Here is a 22,585-nt window from a genome sequence, read left to right on the forward strand (position 1 = left end):
CAGAGATAGAAATATAATTTAAGATAGGCAGAAAGACAAAAGAGAGAGAAAGAAAGCAACTAGAAGAGAGATTTCTAATAATCATAAATAATCAGATAAGATTTAGATAAAGCATTACATTAAAAAAGAGATAAAACAAATATAAAAGGAGATAAAAATAGAAAGATAGATAACATTGATGATAAACCCCTATGGTATATAACTTAATCAAACATAATTTCTCTTAAGTAAGTAATCTTTAAGATGTTAATTTTGTCTTTTTTCATTTTAACCAATTTCCTTTTATCTGCAAGTTCACGGTCTTTCCCAATAAATAGAAAACTATTGAAACTCATAAATGAAATTTAAATACACACAAATAATACACGATTCAAACCACAATTAAATAATTCGCAGTGTTCCTAGATCGTGAACACAGTAATAGTGTCTGACTGATTATGACGTAACCAAAAAAATTAGCCAATGAGAGCCACTATAAATTTTACCATTGGTCAATAACGGCCTCTCATTGGCTAATTTTTTTTTGTTACGTCATAATCAGTCAGACACTATTACTGTGTTCCTAGATCGTGCTCTAGAGTGTTATTTAAAAGTTTTCAAGCGAGAATGCAAACAATTTCACAGAAAAAAATGTGCAAAGGCTAAACTTTATTGTCCAATCGCATCCGCACAGGTTTTAGAGAGAGAAGAAGAAAGAGGGAGAGAGAGTGAGAAAGAGAAAGAAAGAGAGAGAGAGAGAGAGAGAGAGAGAGAGAGAGAGAGAGAGAGAGAGAGAGAGAGAGAGAGAGAACACACACTATAGTATAGATAATAAATTTATAGTATAGATGTATAAAGAGCTTACTATTTGATTTCCAATTGCAAAGACCTAGAGCGTTGCAGACGAAAAATAATTTCATTAAACTTTGCTTTCTAATTTCAGCTGTTTAATGCTTTCTTCTGCTTTTTGAAAAAGAAAGGGACAATTTTTGTGTAAAATTGCCATTTCTGTCTAAATCTAAGTTAAGTATTTAAAACTGTGATTATCAATTTTTCACAACTAGGCTCCTGACTATAAAATTATACTCATAATCATCTTTTCCGATTTACAATACTGCATTTTTAAGCCATAGTTATTTGTGATTAACAAGACATTTTTCCTAATGATGTGAATACTTTGTTGCAAATCAAAATTATCAAGTTTTTAGTGACATCTAGCGACAAATGTAGAACTAATATATTGCAGATGTTCCCAAATTTATTTTTTGCCTGAATTTACGTTGTTTTCAATTATTTTTCCATAAATGGTTGAGCTCTCTCTCAGGTGGTGGCAAATTAACCATGTCCTTATTTTAAGTAATTGGGTTATTGTCAGTTTTTTGAGATCAGTAGATATTTTTCAAAATATTTTTCAACAATTGAACAGTATTTAGACAATGCAAAACAAATTTAACTAGGATGAATGCAAATATCATTGCAGCTCATACAAAGACGTCCAAGAAAAGGGGTAAAGGGGTGTTCACCCTTTTAGACTTTGAAATCTCTTATTTTACACCCCACAAGTTTTTAAAAAATACGTTAGATTACTCCCCTTAAACGTATGGAACCCCTCATTCAAAGTAAAAAGCTTGGGCGTCCTTGTGTTCAAATTAGTTTCCAATTTGCTTTTTGTTCTTTTGCCAGCACCCGGTTGTATTTACATTTTTGAAAGATTCAGCTGATTTGAAAGACCCAACCCACAGACGGTACAAGGCCTTTGAGAAAGGAACAGGGTTACAAATACTATTTATCACTCTATATATATTACTTTAATGTATAGATTTATTTTCAAACTTTTTATGTAAAAAATCTTTTATTATGTCATAAGTTACTCATTAAATTAAAGAGTTACAAGTTAGATTAAGGAATGATCTCATTCAAGATTAATTGTGTTAAAGATTTTATGCTATGATAATATTTTGTTATATATTATAATGTTTTTACTCCAAGCTTTCATAATCTTTATGGCAATTTGCAAAACGATTTAAAAGAAATATAAAATTTATGTATAATAAAATCAAAAAATAGAGAAAAGAATTTTTTTAAAAGAAAGACTAGAATTGTTAGAATCCAAGTTAAGTGTTAATGCCAGAAAAATGACAGCTAGATATAAAAAAGGGTTCTAGTATCCAATTTTTACTTTCTTTGTGACTTTGTATAGAGATATTTATGCGATTTTTACGCTTCGCTCCCTCTGTAATATTTTGCCTCCCTTTCAGCAACATAAATTTAAATAGATATAGAATACGTGGATATTGTGACAGATTTTCGCATTACCTTCTTTCTTCCAGCTGGTTATATGAACTTACCCCATCCCCTCCCCTGACAATGGAGGAACGTATTGACCAATAACTGGGGACTTTATTAGCAACCTAAATTAAGGATGAAAGTTCACCTGTCAAAATATCCACCTATTTTATAACCATTTATATTTGCACATAGGGTGTTTGTTTTTAAAAATAATAAATTAAAATAGCAAATGTTAAATCTAAATAAGACTAGACTAGAATTGTCCCATCCATTTCAAACTTGACATGGTGATCCTTGTATTAGTTAATTAGAAAGCATAGCTGTGTATTTAAGCAGTTTTGCAACAGATTTACTTACAATTTTTTTGGACTTATACAATATACATTTGCATTCTGCTTATTAAGTTCTAACATTCTGTTGTGTAAACACCAAAAAAAGAAATGATAGATTTTTGGACACACGTTAAATAGATAACGACGTTCAAAATTACACTGCTACTATGTCAGATGTGTAACTTCTATTAAAGTTCTTGTATTAAAATAGGACAAAGTGACTGATATAAGTTTAAAATGTATTCGTCTTAAAAATCTTGCTGTTTTGATGCAAATATTCAGAATTTTTATTTGTATCGTGCATGTAGATTATCAGCCAAGCATTTACAATAATTTTGCAATCTTTATTTCTAACAAGGTCAATTATGTCCATGATCTAGCTGCTAGATGTAACAAGTTGACAATATCTATTTGCTAATACACTCTCCAAGCCTATTTTTATTATTTAAGATTGATTGAAAATAAGGGGTGGAATATTTTTTCCCTATGCCTAACCCTTGCAAGGGATCCTAACCCTAAGAGGCTACCCAGTACTCAATATAACCTAACCTACACTGCCCTAAAGTAATAAATATATAAACGAAATATCCTACTATCTCACTTTATTTTATTTTTTCCTTATTGTAACTGATATATGTAGAGTTGTTGTGACAAGTTTTTGTCACGGTACGTAATTGTAACCGAAATTATAAAATTGAGAACGTTTTTGACAATTTTCCAATCTTAGGTTTAGCAAAACATTTGTCTATAATTGTATTTGTAACAACTATCTAGCTGTTAAGTAGATATAAAATAATATCAAACAGCTAACGTTGCAAGTAAAACTTTAAAAATAACCATGGCGGCTTATTTAGAGTTCTTAACCCTTAAAACTAAAAATGACCTTTTCAAACCTTTAGTTCACCAAAACCACTATTGGCCTATCAAAACAAAAACAAATGGATTTTTTAAATCTAAAAGTATCCATTTTCAAATATGTCTAAAATCATACAATTTAAATGCGAAGCATCTATCTAAGTATCATATGTATACACATTTCAATTTGGGCATGTATTTAAGTTGATACGGTCGAACATCCTACAAGAAGTATCTCCTCATTTGTTGACCAATTCAAATCAATAATGAATTTAAAATCTTTATTTTGTTTCCTCAACTAACATTCGCACCTAAGAATATTTTGTTTCTTGTTTCTTGCAATTGTTTTTCAGACAGATAAATCTAATTATGGCAATTTACTTTGATTTGGAAAAAATAATAGATTCTTAGACGCAAATCTACTCTTCAAACAATTGCTTTGAATTATTAATAGTTTAAATAACTTAGTGAGGGTTTTTTGTCTGAAGCTTAAGATTCTGATATATACTGAACGGATTGAGTTCTCTATTTTTGGGGGAAGGATTGTTTTAGGCTATTTTATTTTTAGATTTAAGTCTTGTGATTGTTTAGACAAATTTTCTGTTTTTTCTTACCCTTTAGATTTTAGATAAAACATGAAAAATTACTAAACTGCTAAACAATTCTGGTGTTTAGAGTTAAAAGGCATAACAAATTTTCTACAATTTACAAAACAGTTTGAGTAATAGAAATCAGCATTATCTTCCAAAAAACGTTTTCTGAACCCCTATTATTTAAAACACTAATTTTGTAATGATCAATCCAGCAATATATTGTTCATTAACTTTAATTTCTAATGTGAAGATCGCCATAGTCAAATATAATTGAAGGGAAAAATAAACTCATATTAGTTAGTCACTATATCTATGTAAATCTCAATTATTTTCACTACTACGTTCCTATAATATGTCAGTATAAACCACTTTATCAAGCAAAATCGACAAAAATCATTGAAAAAATAAGACAACAAACTTCAAGATCTTTAAGTTCCTCGTGGGTAAATATAAAATGAAAAGGATAATACTTAAATCGGCTCTATGAAAGGTGTTAACAAGAAAAGCCAATAAATTTTTAAGGCTTGCTTTCTTAGATATGGGAATGAAGAGTTTTTACATTTTAGTTAAAGTTTTATTATATAAAGTTATCCTGCACACATTCTAATAAAAGTAGCGTATCATACGGAAAAAATTTCATCGTATTATATCCAGTTTTCTAAGAATACAGAAATGTACAATCATAAGATTAAAACCTGTTTTTTAGCCCGTGCTTTCGGCATATCGGGGCTCAAAAAACTGGTTTTAATCTTATAATTGTACATTTAATATTCAGAGAAAGCTGTTTATAATACAATGCGAGAAATAACTATTCTTGACTAACTTAACGAACTTTTAGTGACATTTAGAAGACCTGAAACAGGATAAACCATAAGTAAAGAATAGCTACGCAAAAAAATTTGTTGAGTTTTCAAAACTCTAACTATATTGCCCTTTTATGTGGTTATGCTTTAAAAGGACTGTATTTTTATAGGTCTTGGGATTTTAAATATGTATGCATAGCAGCCAGACGTTTAAAAGGACTTTGCTTTCTAATTTTAAAAAGTAATAAAAATTGTACTAAAAGTTTATTAAAGCAAAGCATCTAAAGAGAATAAAAAAAACTACATTTTACAGAGAATAGTTGTATGTATTGATCCTGATTATTTTTCTCTTATTTTTTTAATTCTAAGACAAATATTGAAGATTTATGACTAATAACCACCCTCCCCCTCCCTCATTCCACCTACAGTATAAAGTGCAGCAACAAACAATTATGCCATTTAAAAGTTATTTTGAATTAACAAATCAGATTTGGTTACATCTATTAATTCAGGTTTTTTTAATTGGCGGTTTATCTAATATGGAAGACGTATGTTAAAATAATTTATTATCAAGCAATATAGATTCTAGTTGCAAGCTAAAATGGAAATAGTTATTAATTCCTTTTAGAAATATATTAAAGATTGTTATTGTAGTCCTAAAATTTTTTAAAATGCCTTTTTATGTTATAGCATGACTGATTAAAATTAAGGTATAAAGTAGTAAAGAAATTACTTTTACTACTTCTAACTATATTCTTAAAAGGATATTCTGACACTTACACTAGACTATAAAAGTTTTAAGGATTTTTAATCAATATAATAGATTTGAAATCTGCATAAAATTTTAAGGATTTTTTATGAAATTAGTTTTTTGTATAATTCTTTATTTAAAGGCGCAAATACGATTTAAGTTAATAAATTTTGACCAATAGGATAGCTGGATTGGAAACTACCTACGCTCTAATTGGTTGAATGATGTACGTCACTTAAGCTTCTCCAATCAGAGCGCAGATAGTTTTCAATCCACCAATAACAGATCTCAAAATTATTTAACTTAATTTGTATTTGCGCCTTTAAATAAAGAATTATATAAAAAACTAATTTTATAAAAAATCCTTAAAATTTTATGCAGATTTCAAATCTATTATATTGATTAAAAATCTTTCCAACTTTTATAGTCTAACTTACACTTCTCTGTCTATTAAATAATAAAAACAAGTATAAGATCATCAATAAATAGCAAAGAAAAGAAACAAAATCATATTTCTTCCTTGATTTTTTAAAGACAGGCAGAAATATGGACCAAGTGTATAATAGAAATTTTCACAATGGATTTTTAGCTGTATATTTTTAATAGCAGCCGGAAAACCTTTCTCCCATAGCTTTGTCATAACGACAGACAGACTAAGTGAATTAAACAATATTTTAGTGAATTACATAGTCTCTTTAGAAACGCAGCTCCTCTATGACTATAGTAAGTCCGTCCATCTATCCGTAACTACATCATTGTAAGTTATGATTTGTAATTATGTCTTCTGCAATGTTATTTCTAGAATGCTCGTTCTTGAATCTTTACAAAATGAAATTCATGTTTAGAGGAAAGAAATAAAATCAAATACACTTTGAACTTTAGGTTTAAGATCAGAAAGTAAAATATTTGTAAAGTCGTTTTGCATAGGTGTCTTAAAAAGGGTTTTGAAGGCGAGTTAAACATCTCCCCAGAGGGACATCAAGATGAAAATATTAATAAACAGTATTGAATAATAACAAGAATTGTCCTATAACACATGTGCGACAAAAAGTTAATAAAGTAATCTACAAAATTATCTAGTAAAAAATTTTGATATTATAAAGAGAAAGTGACTTAAACGAAATACAAAACGGTATCGTAAAACTGCAAACAAAATTGTTCAGATTAAAATAATAGTTTTTATGATTGAAATTCAAACTTTTCATTGCCTGATAATTTAAATGCAATATTTACATATAAATATTTCTTATCAAACCCATAAAATGAAATCACTATAAAAATCTTATGCACCTGAGAAAATATGAAAGAGGGATGACAACATTCATAAAAACGAGGCTCAACAAACCATATCCTATATGTTTGTGGCGAAGGATCTCGCTAACCGAAAAAGCCGAAAAGGATCTAGTTTCTTATAGGTCCAGGGAAGATTTATAACTATATTTAAAAAGGTATGTCCACCCTCCTAAGAAAAATCGCACCCATTCTCTCAAGTGTCCCTAGAGGCTTCTATATAGTGGTAAAATCAAAGAACAATAACAAATGTGATGTATAGTCCCTTTCTTCCTGTCTTGAGAGCATTATATGTATTTTGTATATTAGCTGTCAGTTCTTGTGTCAACCGTTTCGGAGCAAGACTTTGCTCTGCAACTCGGCACGAACCTAAAAGTGAATACTTGCTATTATATTTAATATTATTATTGTATGTTTAACTTGTCTTGAATTAATACACTTTATTAGAATATTTAGCTGTTTGTTCTTACTATTGCTACACGTCATTTTGGCGCAGTAGTGTAGTACGAATCTATAGCTCAGATTTTCTTTTAATTGTATTATTTCTTTGCTTTTGGTTTTTGTTCAGGATATCTGCAGTGACCATGATGGACATTGCTGAGTTCAGGAAGATGTGGAGGAAGATGTCTCGTGAGGAGAAGGACAACATGTGGGTGTCTCTGTTTAATTCTTTGAATAATAGAATTGATAATGTGGCGGCGGGGATGGCTGGGCGTGTATCGCCGCTGGAGAAGCATGTTAAGGAGTTGGCGGATAATGTTGATACCAACAGTGCTGCGGTTACAGGATTAGCTATTAGTATGGACGATTTCGAAGCTCAAACTGCTAATGAAAAATTTTGTTTCCTTGAACAAGAAAGTTTGGTGGTGTTGCCAACACTTTCTATGGACAATTTCAAAGCTCCAATTGCTAATGAAAAATTGTGTTTCCTTGAACAAGAAAGTTTGGTGGTGTTGCCAAACAGGTTAGGGGGGGGAGAGTGTATAGGTGGAGAGGACCAGGTAACAGTCAAGGAGATGGTGAACCAGGTCGAACCTCTGGAGGAGGAGAGACATGTGATGCTGGACCAGGTCGAATTCCTGGGCCAGTTATGCTTGAAGAATAGAGAGATGGTGAACCAGGTCGAACCCCTGGAGGAGGAGAGATGTGAGATGGTGAACCAGGTCGAACCTCTGATGGAGGAGAGACATGTGATGCTGGACCAGGTCGAATTCCTGGACCAGGAGAAGGATGGAGAGATGGTGGACCAAAAGAAGGATGGAGAGATGGTGAACCAGGTTGAACCCCTGGTGAAGGAGAGATATGTGATGGTTAAGAACACCATGTCACCATCCTGTCCATTGAAGGACACCACGACACCATCCTGTCAAGTGAAGGACAACATGTGGGTGGAGGACACCAACATAATGTCCTGGACATGTACTATGTTGGTGGAGGACACCATGAAAGGGGAAAAGGTGCCGCCCTGGACATTGCAGGACAACATGTGGGTGGAGGACACCAACATAATGTCCAGGGAAAGATATGTGCCGCCCTGGACATGTACTATGTTGGTGGAGGACACCATGAAAGGGGAAAAGGTGCCGCCCTGGACATGTATCAGCAGGGAGAGAAGGATTGACATGTGTTGTTAAAAATATATCCTTTTACAGTTTATTTCAGGGAGACGAGGACAGTTGAGTATTGTTAAATATGTATTCTCTCTACAGTTTATTTCAGGGAGACGAGGAAAGATGAGTATTGTTAAAAATGTATTCTCTCTACAGTTTATTCCTTTCTACAATTTGCAGGGAAGAAGGATTTTCTCTACAGTTATGGATTGTATCAGCAGGATATACATGTACTACGGCGATTTGACGGCGGTGTGGCGGCGATCGATTTTTGTAGTTTTGAAATTAAGATATCTATAATTGAATAAGTTTTGTATCTGATAGATTTGACATGACGGCTTATAAAAATGTATAGAAGTTGTGCCTCTGGAAGTATTTTTATTTAGGATGAAAAACTCGGAGATGTTATGTTGACATACAAATCATATCAATTATTTGTGGAGCAACTTTTTCTAGAATGAACGAAAATTTATTTGCTATTGTTATATCCATGTATATTACTGATCTTACTCGATTTTTTGGGAATGAACGTCAATTTATTTGCCATTGTCGTATCCATTGCAAATCAATGTAGATCTCTGATATTATTCGAATTAGTGGGATAAATGTTAATTTATCTGTCATTGATGTGTCCATGCATAAGGTTAGAAGTTATAACATGTATAATTTGAAAAGTGCTAACATTGTTTAAATAATAAGGAGAGAAACGAAGCAACTCTATAAAGTTTGTGATGGAAAATATTTTGATTTATGATAATTATTTGAATTCTGGAAATATAACATTTTGTTAACTGTTGAATACAAGTTTATGAGATTATGTTATTATGAAAATCAAAATATATGCATTTAGTTTTTTGTTTTGTTACACTGGAATTGGATATTTGGATATATTTATTTTTGTTTCAGACTATTGTGGAGTCTAACAGAGATAAGAATAATAAAGAATTGAAGATGGATTAATTTCAACGAAAATAGGAATACAATTTTGTAAAAATTGTTAATGGAAGAAAATTGATTTTATTAAATGTTAATATCGTGATTTTATGAAAATTGGATAAAAATTTGAAATTGGATATTTTAAAAAGTATTAGAATTTTGATAAAAGGCTGTAAATTGTTTTAAAAGTTGAGTCAGTTATTATGGTTCTAAGTATTTAATTTTAAAAACAATTATATTGCGGTTTATGTATAAAAAGAGTAGAGCTACTCTTAAGTTTATATGTATGGAAACAAAATATTTTGAATATGGTTAAAATGTGCTATGAATAATAACGATTGTACTTGCGTGAAAATAGATATGTGATTTTTGATCTGTGATATATTATTCATAGTACGAAATTTCTATTATAGATAGAACAGAAATTTTGTTTGTTTTGTTTTTGAATTTACGTTGATTTGGATTGATACATACTTGTCATCATGATCAGTAGAATGTGATATTTGATTGGTGGGCGGAATTTTTGTGGATTTAACTAGATTTATTTTAAACAATTAAATGGCGATTTAAGATTGGAATGCATAACTCAGCAAAAATTTTTAATGAAGCAAAAATTGTTATTCAGTATTTGATTATGATGTGAGATAGAGAGAGAGAGAGAGAGAGAGAGAGAGAGAGAGAGAGTGAGAGAGAGATATGTGTGTAGAATTGGATTGTACAATGGACATATTATATGTGGATTAATTATGATATGTGTGCAGAATTGAATGTATAATGGACATATTATATATATATGGATGAATTGTGATATGTGTGCAGAACATTGTACAATGGACATATTATATGTGGATTAATTATGATATGTGTGCAGAATTGAAATGTATAATGGACATATTATATATATATGAATGAATTATCGGAAATATTTGTATGGTACGGAAATGAATGTTATTGGAAATATTTGTATGGAGAGAAGAGAAAACTTGTTGATGTGTGTACAATGGATATATTATTTATGGATGCTTGTTGAAAATAAAACTTTGTGCAAGTTTTGACAATAGATCTATTATATATAGGATTGTGTAGGGAAGAGATGTCTATTGTGTATATCTATATCCAATGATGGGTGATGCAATATAGATTAATACTAAATGTGTTATTTAGACTTGGTGGTTAAATGTTGCAAGTTTAGTTTGACTTATATTTTACATAAGGATATTAATATTCATAAAAATGGAGCATTAACACTCGTATAGTAAATGTTGATATATGATTTATATGATATATGATTTTTATTGTAATGAGATGACAGCATCCGTAAAAACGAAGCAATGGAATGGCAGGACAAACGGACATCAACACTTGTATAGTGTCAAAATTAAATAATCAGAATATACGCGTATAAGATTCAATGCAAAATTGTAAGCAAATTTGTTTGTAATAAACAAGGAAGACAACATTAATAAAAGCGAAGTATTGAATGGTAGGACAAACGAACATCAACACTTGCATAGTGTCAGAACTGAATAATCTTTGTAAAAAACAAGGAAGACAACATTAACAAAAGCGAAGCATTGAATGGTAGGACAAACGAACATCAACACTTGTATAGTGTCAAAACTGAGAAAATAAGTGTATAAGAGTCGATGTAAAATTGTAAGTAAATTTGTTAAAAAAGAACTGATTGATACAGATTGATGTTTTACTTACATTTTATGAACTTGCTTATAGAGTGGCTTCGCTTGTAAACCGCTTAACACGTAGCACATCTACTTGTCGTTGGGTAGGTGATAGGTTTAAATCTCGGTCTGACACTGAGTCATAACTAACAAAGTTAAAAATGGTTCCTACTGCTACTATGTGAGATGTGTGACGTAAAAGTTAGAGTGGGGGGAATGTTTTGGCCAAAACCGGTGAAACTCGTTACCATGCACAGACTTTAAAAATGGTTCTCACTGCTACTATGTCAGATACTTGAAGTAAATGAAGTAAATAGTTAGAAGTAAATAGTTAGAGTGAGGGAATGCCTTGGGCTAAAACAGGCGCAATTCAATACCATGCACAGTTAAAATTTCTCGAAAAAGGTTGTGCATCTCAGAGTGTTGGTTGTCTGAAGGGTGATTGGATGCTTGACACTGTAATCATAAGTATTGTACTTTGTTGTCCCAGGAATCAATATACATCAAATCAATCGGATAATTAGATCATATGAAATTATTGACACCGCAATCATAAAGTATTGTGCTTTGTTGTCCCAGGAATCAATATACATCGAATCAATCGGATAATTAGATCATATAAAATTATTGGATAATTAGATATTTTAACTGCTTTGATTATAATGTTGAATTTTGTTGTTCCCGGAATTAGTATACAATCGGATAATTAGATCATATAGAAATTTGTGGTCAAATCAACATGTTTACAAATGGAAGTATGGACGTCATAGAAATGATTATAGTGTTGCTACGTTTTTTAAATTGTACCTACCTGCTGCAGAAATCACCATGTAAAGTTCGAAATACAAAAAGTAGATAGATGTAAAGTTTGGAAGCGATAGGACAATGCTGACATGTATTAATTAACGAAAAAAAGCTAAAAGGATTGACGTACAGAGTGACGGAAGGACGAACGGTCGTATGGATGGGCGGACCGAATCTAATTATAGAAAAAACAAATATATCAATAACACAGGGTGGTCAATCAAATTGCACTCAAACTTGAAATTGAAACATTATGTGTTGCTAAATTTTGGATGAATCAAAATAAGTTTTTTTTTAAGTTTTTGTTTAACTTAAATTTTTTTAAGGATACTCGATATAGAATAATATATATTGCGATTTAGTGATGTTGATTCAGCAAAATTATTTATGAAGCTTAGAATTTCATGAAGCAAAATTGTTATAATGCATTAGATATTTGTGTGGAGCTGTCTCTCCTCATGGAGAAGGGGGGTGGGCAAAAATTTGGCAAGGAAAGTTTGCACTGTCTCTCGGAGTTGGTATGCGCAAGATGGGGTGGTGCAGAGAGGTAGCTGCAATGATGAGCAGGAGTTGGGCGTTGTATGCGCAAAAGTTGAGCTGCGCAAGAAAGTGCTCTCAGGTATAGAGAAAAATAGTTAGTTGTGCTTCAACTTTCAAGATTCTAATACATAAAAATAGTTGTGGATGATATAAGTTATTATTCAGATATTTCATAGAATAATTAGGTAAATTTTTTACTGTATTAGACTAATATATTGTATTAAGAATTATTTTTATGTTGCTCGATTATTGACAAACATTTGATTAATATTATATTTCTTAATACATTTTTAAGTAGACATGTTGAAATTTTATTTGTTAAGTGATAACATTTAAGTATGGCATCTAAAATAATTGTATTATGTTTTAGATTGGTCGAAAAGAGGAGTAGTTGTGGTGGTTGAGATACAGTATTACCTGTTGGTGAGTTTTAGTTTGTTAAGATTTTATTTTTAATGATGTTCAATATTGATATACATTTGATTAATGTTATATATACTAATACATGTTAAAGAAATTATTTTATTTTGTTGAGTGAAAATAAAATATGTATTAAATAAGTTTTGGCATCTAAAATGATTGTATTTTGTTTTAGATCGGCCGCAAGAGAAGTAGTTGGTGGTGACTGAAATCTAGTTTTGAATTTGGCCATTGTTTTGTGTTGACATTGGTATTATTTGTAGGTGAGTGATTTGTTTTGTTTTATGATATAGTTAAAAGGTGTGAGAGAGAGTGGAGGCTGGTATATGATACACTTTGCTCTGACCGATTATATGTTGAATTGTTGGTGGAGAGAGAGTGGAGGCTGGTACAGGATACACTATGGTACATGACCGATTATATGTTGAATTTTATCGATATTAAAGGAGCATTATTTATGATTGTTTAGTAATTGGGTCAGTAATATTGTGAAACATGCTATTGCTGCTGTAGAATCTGTTTATAGATTAGATGTGAAGTCTGTTGAAGTTCAGAATGCTAAACAGGAAGCTAAACAGGAAGCTAAACAGGATGCTAAAACAAGCTCTCAATAATGCAGTCAAGAAGCTTGGAGTATCACCAGGAAGGTAGATATCAAGTTCAAGGTTCCTGTATTCTCTGGCAACTATAAGGAGATTTAGTGATCATGAAAAGTACCTGAAGCTAACAACTGAGTGCTTGCACAAAACTCCAAAGGAAGCCTGTGCTGGATTGACAACATATTTGGAATGTAAGGAGCTGCTGGAGTTTATGGATGTTTATGGATTTACTGATATTCTGTCTATTGTGCAACAGAATATGTTTCCTCATGATGTACTAGAGCTGAAGAAGAGAGTTGAAAGTAAAAGGAGAGCTGATGATGTTACAGATTAAATACTTGCAAACAATGATTGATGAAGCTATCTTTGAGCTTGAATATGATATCTCTATATATGGGAAGATCTTGGCAAGAAGAGTCTTAAATCAACCAGTAGTGGCAAATCATATGCAGCTAATGATAGTACTGGTGATAGTGATGATCATAATCTTACTGAAGCAAGTCAATCTGTTGGTACTGTTGTTGCAACCCTTTCTCAACCTGTTACAAGTACTCCAATCAACAGTCCAACTGCTGCCAAGGAGAAGAAAAGTAATTTAGATTTATAGATTGATAGATTTATAATAACTGTTGAAAAGTTTTGAAGACTTGGAGGTGTTAAATTTAAGCATTTAAGCAACAGTTGTGGATAATAAGACGTCGGAGAGTAGTTTTGAAGCTTAATTTGAAAATTGAGGATTCGTATGTCAAGGATAATGAAATAACATTGAGTTAAACGAAATATGTTGATATTGTAACATTTTGAACAGATGTGCACAGTGTGCCAGAATAACGTAAATAAATGCACAGTGAGTCAGGTAGATACAAAGAGCTAAACGAATTATGTTGATATTTATTTTGAACAGATGTGCACAGTGTGTCAGGATGATGCAAATAAATGCACAGTGAGTCAGGTAGCTACAAAGAGATGTATTTACAGTTGTCAAAATGAGAAGTATTTAGTTGCTAGATAATGATATACAGAGATATACACCATGGGCTAGAAGCTATTGTGAAGTTGTGCAGAATTTTCAATAGCATGCATTGTATCTTAAATATATTTATGACTGATAAAACGGATATTTGTAAGTTGTTAATACAGTGGGCAGTTAAAGTAAAATGCTGGTTAGTGAAATTTTAGCTGTTCTAAAGAAGGCGGGGCTTAAAGATGATGTGGCTGTTGTAGATTTGACTGCCAGGTTGGATATCTTACTTGTCAATAGCTGGTGTTTTTGTCGATAGTTAGTATTGAAAAACGAAATGGATCAGATTTCGAATCAATCTATGGCGAAGGTTTTGGTTGCTTTTGTTCGGCTGCAGTTTTCTCTGTGTTTGTTGTTTCTGTTCATTGTTGTCAACGTTATCATTGGTTGGAGTGTCGACAGTAGCATCATTGTTATAACGAAAATCATTGGCAGTTTCTGTATTTTGAATGACATGTAGATTTTTGGATTCTAACAGAGATGTTAATAGCAGTTATTGTGGTTGTCATTATTAGGCTTAAGTCATGCCTGACTATGCAATAGATATAATCTCCTGGATGATAAATGTGAACAGCAGTTCTGATTTTTGACCTGAGACCTCAAACATTTGGCAGGTTTGGCTACTAGAATGGTTGAGTTAGATGCTCGGTTGGCTAACCTGCAGGATCAGCAACGTATGTTGAATCAGGAAAGGGTGAATTTTGGGAAGTAGCTAGAGTCGATGCTAGAAAGGATTTGATCCCAATTTTTTGAAGAGATTGGAGGCTTCTTGTGGTGGAGGTGAATGGCTGTTGTGTTGTTTGAGAAAATCACAGTTGCTAAGTGGAAATCAGTTTATAACTAAGTTTATAACTAAGCTAAGGTCAACTGGTATGGTTATATCGTTTGTGGTGTTGTAGCATTGGTATGGTTATGTCATTTGTGAGATGTTGATGGATTGATGGATAATGATGGATTGATGGATAATGATGGATTGATGGATATGAATGATACTACTATTATCAAGAAATGAATATTATGATCAAGAATAATTATAGTTTTACTGTGTATTAATTCATATTTTATTTTATTTTTATGTATTAATGTTTAAGTATTTGTTGAGGCAGTAGTAGTCTCGAAAGGTTTAATATTAATGCTTTTATAACAATGCATCTCTAATGACATGTTTTTAAATCAATGCATTCTGATGGTTATATGTTAATCAGTGTTTTTATTTATCATGCATTTATAATAACTATGTTAAACAATGCATTTCCAATGTTTATATGTTAATCAATGCATTATATGTTAATCAATGCATTTTTCAATGATTATATGTTAATCAATGTTTTTTTAAAAAAAATATAAAAAAAAGAGAAAAAAAAACACATAAAGAGAAAAAAAGGAACATATAAAAAACATAAAAGAGTTCTAAGGAACCAAAACAAAAAGAAAAAAAATGTATATGAAATGTTTAAAGATCTGGAAATAAAATTAAAAAAAAAATAAATAAAAATTATGGCAGGTGTCATACCAGATCAATTATTATCTATTTAATAAGCATTCAATGCTATTTATAATATATTTGATAATTAACATGTAATAAACATATTGTTATATTCAATCTGTAATGTTACAGTTTCGAAATTTATGTTCATGTTAAAGCCGGGGAGAAATGTGATGTATAGTCCCTTTCTTCCTGTCTTGAGAGCATTATATGTATTTTGTATATTAGCTGTCAGTTCTTGTGTCAACCGTTTCGGAGCAAGACTTTGCTCTGCAACTCGGCACGAACCTAAAAGTGAATACTTGCTATTATATTTAATATTATTATTGTATGTTTAACTTGTCTTGAATTAATACACTTTATTAGAATATTTAGCTGTTTGTTCTTACTATTGCTACACGTCACAAACAAGGAATCAAACTGTTACAAATTTAAAATCTATAGGACAATTTTAAAATACCTAAAAACAATCAGAGCTATCCGTTACGTTTGTGAGGACGAACCGACCAACCCTTAATTTAAGAAAGCTTTGCTTTTAATAATTTTATTTCTGAGAGTACATGTTTAAAGTTGAATAAAGAAAATTATGATAATTATAGATCTTGATAATATTAAATGTAAGTAATTGTCAAATAACACCATATCAAGTATCACTTACATTTAGTATCTATTCAATAATACAATAAGATGATGCTAAATTATACATTTTAGCATGGAATAATGAATTTATAAGTAACTTAAGAAAACACAATATTGCTTTACAAGGAGCTTAGATTATATTTTTTATTTCAAAACAGTAGAAAATTGTAATACGGTTATAATAACTAAAATATTTTTACGTATTGAGTAAAAATGACAAGTAGTATCTCTTCTGGAATCGTGATTATGTTTTAATCTTATTATGCACACGTAGTAATCGAGGATTGGATAGATGCTGCATGTTTTTATCTTTAATATCTGGATGGAATTACCTACTAATAAACCCTTTTAATAGAGTACCTGCACTACATTTTAGACAGTCTATTTACCTTTCCTTTTATGCCAACAATCATGAAATACAAATAAAATTCAATGGGTTTGTAATTTGTGTAATTATTAGTTAAATCTGTTCAATAATGCATTTATTTATACACAAGCTTCTTAGACAGCACATCAATACAAAAGAGCACAGCAACTCTATAAATTACTTATGTATGTACATCAGTTTTTAAACGAGGGAGCTAAGAATAGTTATATGTCGCATCGTATTTTAGACAGCTTTCAGTGGGTATTAAAAAAAAAGTTTTAATATTATTACTCTTATTCTAATATTCGTATAAAATTGTCTGTAATACTATGCGTTACATTATTTTTTAGTATGGCTGAGAACCGATTCTAATCCAGCGGATATTAATTGGTTTTGAAGCCATTCTAAAAATGACTTTGACTTTCTCAAAAATCAAATTTATTATTAATTTTACAGTAGGATTTTTAACCTTAATTATCTAGGTAGCCTTAAAGATGTTTTTTTTAAATACTGTTTTTCCATTTACTATTCTTTTCAAATATAAACTTTCATTTACTTAATCTGGCGTATTACTTGCATATGTCTTTCAAAGTGGAATTTAAAAATGACTTCCCCCTCCTGTTTGTGCACGCCATTCTTTTACTACTTGTATTATCTTCGCGTTTAGGTAAATAAATTTGGATAAATAGTCGTTTTCGCACATTAAAATGAATTATATGTAAATTTTTACCACTATTAGTATTCAAGCTGATGGCACATTTTTTTTTTCACAGGAAAAGGTATGGTCCTATAAGTAATAATACAAGAACGATAATGTTTAAAGAAAAATAATTATACGAAATTTATTATTTTTATATATATGTTCCCAATTTATTATTCAAACAAAATAGTATGAACTCTAAATGTCCTGAAGGAAGCAAAACCCTGCAGAACGGTAAACCTTTAATGCTTTCACGAGGTTTTCCTGCAGTAGCCTAACCTATATAAAGCTTTGTTTTCATGTACTTTGACGCAAAAATAAAACTAACGGATAAACATTTGTATTTTATTTTGGCGTAAAACAATTCTTACTCTTCCTTTACCATATAGGAAAAGAAAATAACTTATTACCTAATCCCTGATATATGTACATTTTACATAAATTTTTAAAATGTCAAAATAATACCGACATTTTTAACACACACAGCGTTTTCTATAGACCCCAGATTTTCACACTCTTTTTTCTCAGTTTTATATGAGCAACTGTAAAAATCTTAGTAAATAGTAACTTTGGTAATTATGGTCATAAATATTATATTAGGCATCTCAACAAGAGGTTGATTGTACCTATTTATTTTAAAGAAAACTAAAATATTAATAGAAACATGCTTAAAAATATTAAAAATCATCTTTTAGGTTATTTATGTCATAATTGAATAGCCTAAATTAAAATGTATTATTAAACAGTAACGTTTTCTTTGTAACTTGAGTAGGATACAATTTGCTTCAGCAGTTTTTTTAGCAGCGGGGATGCGGCTGAGGGTGTTTCGATGGGGGGGTGGGGGGTGGCTGCGGCTGAGAGAAGCTGAAGTTGGCTTAGACAGTTTGTGGCACAGGACGACTGTGACTTGGAGTGGCTGATTCCTCCTCCAAGCCACCATGCTTTCTTGTATCAGTGCGGATTGTTACGCCTGCAGCTTTTTAAAATCTTTTGAAGTTGCATGGAGAAATTAATGCGACTGCAGCTCTAGCTTATAAAACACGAGAATATAATTTTACCGAAAAAGAAATGTTGAAGATTATTTGCTAAAGTAAACAGCAATGTATTCAAATTCCCGGTTATTGCATCCGCTACTATAAATCATTTCTGATATTATAAATATATAAACCATAGCGGGTGGTAACATTTTCAAATAAAGGAATGGCATATTTTTGTTCTAATGATACATGTAAATATGGGGGAGAGGATATTTTCTATGGCGATTTCTCTTCGGAGGATGGTGATACCCTCCCCACAAATAGTTATAAACCTTCAAGAACCTCTAGTGCTATATTGTAAAGAATTATTTAGCAAAAACATTTTAACAGAAAGACATCCTATTACTTTTTATGTTCACGTTCGATTAACAATGAAAAGTATTGACACTTTATTTAGTTCAAACGAGGCAAAACGAGAAAAGTTTTCATTTGTTTCCCTAACCGCTTATCCCTGTAGTAAAAAAGACTGCGTAGCTACTTTAAAAATAAATTTATATGTCAATAGGAATATTTGATTATTTAGTAATGATAATTCATAAATATTAACTAGCGGTAACCTTGCACCTAGGAGCTCTGTTTCCGAAAGAGTAGGAAAGAGCATTAAAATAGCCTAAAATCTTCCCAAGACCTAAATAGAAATAGAATAGTCAAAAATGACCCTTAAATCTTTATGATGCATTATTCAGTAGTGATTAAAATCTTTTGCTACAGACATAAAAAAGCCTTAACACTTTAAAAAATAGGATATATCATTGTCTTTTTTTGGCATAGTTTTTTGTTTTTCGAATGTTGAAAAGTTTATCATTATGTAAAAATATTAATAATGCTGCACTGTTATAAGCACAATTGTCCCTGTTAATATTTACTTTACCCAAGATTAATCTATTTACCCACTGATATTTTAATTACATTTAAATTAAAGCGAACCATCTTAATAATTATGGACTATGCGTTAGTTTTTACTCATCTCAACTCTAAAAGTAAAACTATATAAAGGTTTATGTTTTATACCTCTTTAATGTTAGAATTTCTAGTTAGATCAAAGATGAAAACTATAGAATTTGAAGTTTTTATACTGCCTATTGAAAATGACGTCATTCTGACCTTCCATTGGTAATTTAGTCTGTGTATTGGCCTATTATTGTCATTGTGTTGTATGACGTCATTTTTTATAGGTACTATAAAGAGCTTCACTTAATTTATTTTTTTGGGCTTCGTTTTCGTCTTATATGCATATTAAATTACTAGAGTTGGCTCGATATAATTATCTCCCTATTGGCTAGTTTTCTATATGCATATCTATTTCTCAATAAATCTATTTTCCTCACCCGGCATTACTATCTAATGCTAATGTCGTTTGGGTGAGTTGCACCTGGACTGAACAGTCAACTTGTCAACTCAAGGCCAGACTCTTGGTCCTTCACCTCATACCCGTAGTACAGTACATTACAGACAACCAACTCTCTGTGATGCACGACCTTTGTCTGAGAAGTCCTAACTGTGCATGGTAACGAGTTGCGCCTGTTTTGGGCCAAGGCATTCCCCCCACTCTAACTATTTACGTCGCGCATTTGACATAGTAGCAGTAGGAACCATTTTTAACGTCTTTAGTTTTGACGCGGTGTCGGACCGAGATTCGAACCTATCACCTTCCCGACGACGAGCGAATGCACTACGTGTTGAGCCACGGTCGCGGGTTTGGCATTACTATCTAAAAGAAAGTAAATATTTAATAATTTAAATGATTCTTAAAAGATTTTTTTAAATTATATTTTTTTCTTTACATTACCATCACCAAAGGGTTAATGATGATGATTACAATTTTAGTTTAATATTTGAACACACAAAATGTCGCCACAATCGAATTCTTTTAAAAGCTAGTTTTCTTAAATTTATCATATTATAAATTTAAATTTTCTTTTTTATGATTAGAAATTAAATACATCAATATAAGGTAAATAGCAACATGAAATGAAAAAATGAATTTATTTTTAATAAAGTAAAATAATGGGTCTTATCGTTCTGGGCAATGAGAGTTTATTATGGATTATTGGAGCACTATGAGTTTTAATCATATATTCCTTGGAAAACTTGAGCTCGTTTATAGACATTTATTTCCTATATAGATCTGACATGGATCTTGAAGCAATTAAGCAGGCCGTTTTGTACATGTTAAAAATTGGAAGATTTCATAAAATAAAAGTAATCGCAAATATACTTAGTAAATAAGATTTTATTACTTAGAGCACCATTTTAGTTATTGTTATAAATCTGTATGTATTGCCTTAAAAATTGACAATAGCATTTTTAAAATACCATAAAGTCAAAAAAGCAATTGATATATTATCATATTTAGATATATTTTAACCAAAAAAAAGATAAATTTTCTATAAAAAAAATAATTAGATAATAAACAATTTTTCTTTTCTCGGCATCAGGTAAAATGTCCGCTTGTTGTCGTGGAGTTTTCATGTTCGTCTTAGAACCACGCCACGTCATTATAAAGACATTTTATTTACTACTTCGAGGTTCGGCGCGTGACAACAATAGTAATTTAAAATACATCAGCCCATAAACAGTAACTCATTGCCATGCATAGTAGATACTTTCCGACAAAGGTTATGCTATCAAAGGGTTGATACTTAAGTTATTTTAAATTCGTTTTAGAGATTAAATTTATCTTTCCCATAAAATTTTACATTCTTATGAAGTTCGTTAAACATGTAGCTGGACAAAGTGTCTCAAAAATCAGACACGTGACGTCATAAAATGAGGGAGATGAGAGGAGAAAAGGAAAAGAAAACTTCTAGAAAAGAGATGGATAATCCCTCATTTTTATGACGTCACAAGGCTAAGTTAAATATTATATACAAAAAAAAAACTTTTTTTGTATAGTTAAAAACATTCTTTTTCCTCATTATTGATTTGCTGATCTTCATTGGCCAGAGTAAAAGCTGACAATTGTAGAGAAGCAACGACAACCAAAATCACAAAATTCATCTTTCAAAAGATAAAATAACTAAATGATTAAAATTAAGAATCACTTATTTTTATGTTTATATTTCCTTTTTATAACACAATTATTCACATAATATTTTATTTAGCGTAAAAGCGTCTTTCACATGTTATTATTTGGAAGTTTAAGTTCCGACTGACTAAGTTTTGTCTCTACTAAATACTTAGTGTGTAAGCCATACTACTCCTCCCTTATCCCACGCCCCTATGGGGCACTGTACTGTAGACCATAAAGGAATTTTGAAAAATCGCATAACGAAGAAGTTGGTTTTCTTATCGCGAGTGTCTTGTCACTTTATGGCTACCTTTATGTCCCTTATATTGTCTAAAACAGCCAGACCAGATGGTCTTCAATTTTCAGGAGAGCTTCTTAATTGTCGATGAAAAAAGAACTCTCCTAATGGAAAAAGAATGACAGTTTTTTATACATATGTTTGTGTCTTTTTTAACACAGAAAAAAAAATTCATATTACATTTTTTAGAAATGTGTTTAAAAGTATGGAAAAAAAAGCCATAATTTGAAAAGAAAATGCACGACCAACTGAAAATGTCTAGCCATTTACGGGATCCAAAAAAGTTAGCGATAAACTAATATAATCAATAAAATTAGTTTGAAATTGCATCTAAAATGTCTTGAAATATTTCATTGTGTAGCTTTCAAGCTATTCTCTCTCCCCCCTTTGAATCATGCATTATATGTATAATACAAAAAAAAGCGCCCAAGGTATGCTCTATGAATCGCGATAGCTCAAGCAAAAATTGAAACACGGAGAGAACTTTTCGGTGGCCGTACAAATAACACTTTTTTGGGGTTGGTTATTTTGCTTTTTGTCAATAATT

The 22,585-nt window shown here is 31.0% G+C and overlaps 2 protein-coding genes and 1 long non-coding RNA gene across 3 annotated transcripts in view; 2 read left to right on the top strand and 1 right to left on the bottom strand.

Moving 5' to 3' along the window:
* LOC145322231 (uncharacterized) overlaps window positions 1-21,889 on the bottom strand; it is a 72,496-nt gene extending 50,607 nt beyond the window's left edge. Inside the window, exon 1 of the mRNA XM_080164094.1 lies at window positions 21,644-21,889. Within this exon, the coding sequence (XP_080020220.1) occupies window positions 21,644-21,730 (87 nt within the window). The 5' untranslated portion in view covers window positions 21,731-21,889. The remainder of the gene's footprint in view (window positions 1-21,643) is intronic.
* Window positions 7,149-8,572, top strand: LOC145323453 (uncharacterized). The gene is made up of 3 exons (XM_080165855.1): window positions 7,149-7,962; window positions 8,098-8,349; window positions 8,555-8,572. Exons 1-3 carry the CDS (start codon window positions 7,477-7,479, stop codon window positions 8,570-8,572), a joined length of 756 nt encoding a protein of 251 aa, XP_080021981.1. The 5' UTR covers window positions 7,149-7,476.
* On the top strand, window positions 12,559-13,237 carry LOC145322224 (uncharacterized). The gene is made up of 3 exons (XR_013880570.1): window positions 12,559-12,646; window positions 12,832-12,884; window positions 13,057-13,237. It is a non-coding gene; the product is annotated as an uncharacterized LOC145322224 (long non-coding RNA).
* Window positions 21,890-22,585: the final 696 nt, after the last annotated feature.

Source organism: Acartia tonsa, chromosome 6 (assembly GCF_053477335.1).
Source record: "Acartia tonsa isolate MP-2025a chromosome 6, ASM5347733v1, whole genome shotgun sequence".
Classification (NCBI taxonomy): Eukaryota; Metazoa; Arthropoda; class Copepoda; order Calanoida; family Acartiidae; genus Acartia; species Acartia tonsa.

Excerpts from the sequence above, each read along its gene's own strand:
- LOC145323453 (XM_080165855.1), top strand. The coding sequence starts at position 7,477 with ATGATGGACATTGCTGAGTTCAGGAAGATGTGGAGGAAGATGTCTCGT. Across the intron at positions 7,963-8,097 it reads GACATGTGATGCTGGACCAG|GTCGAATTCCTGGACCAGGA; the intron begins GTCGAATTCCTG and ends ATGCTGGACCAG.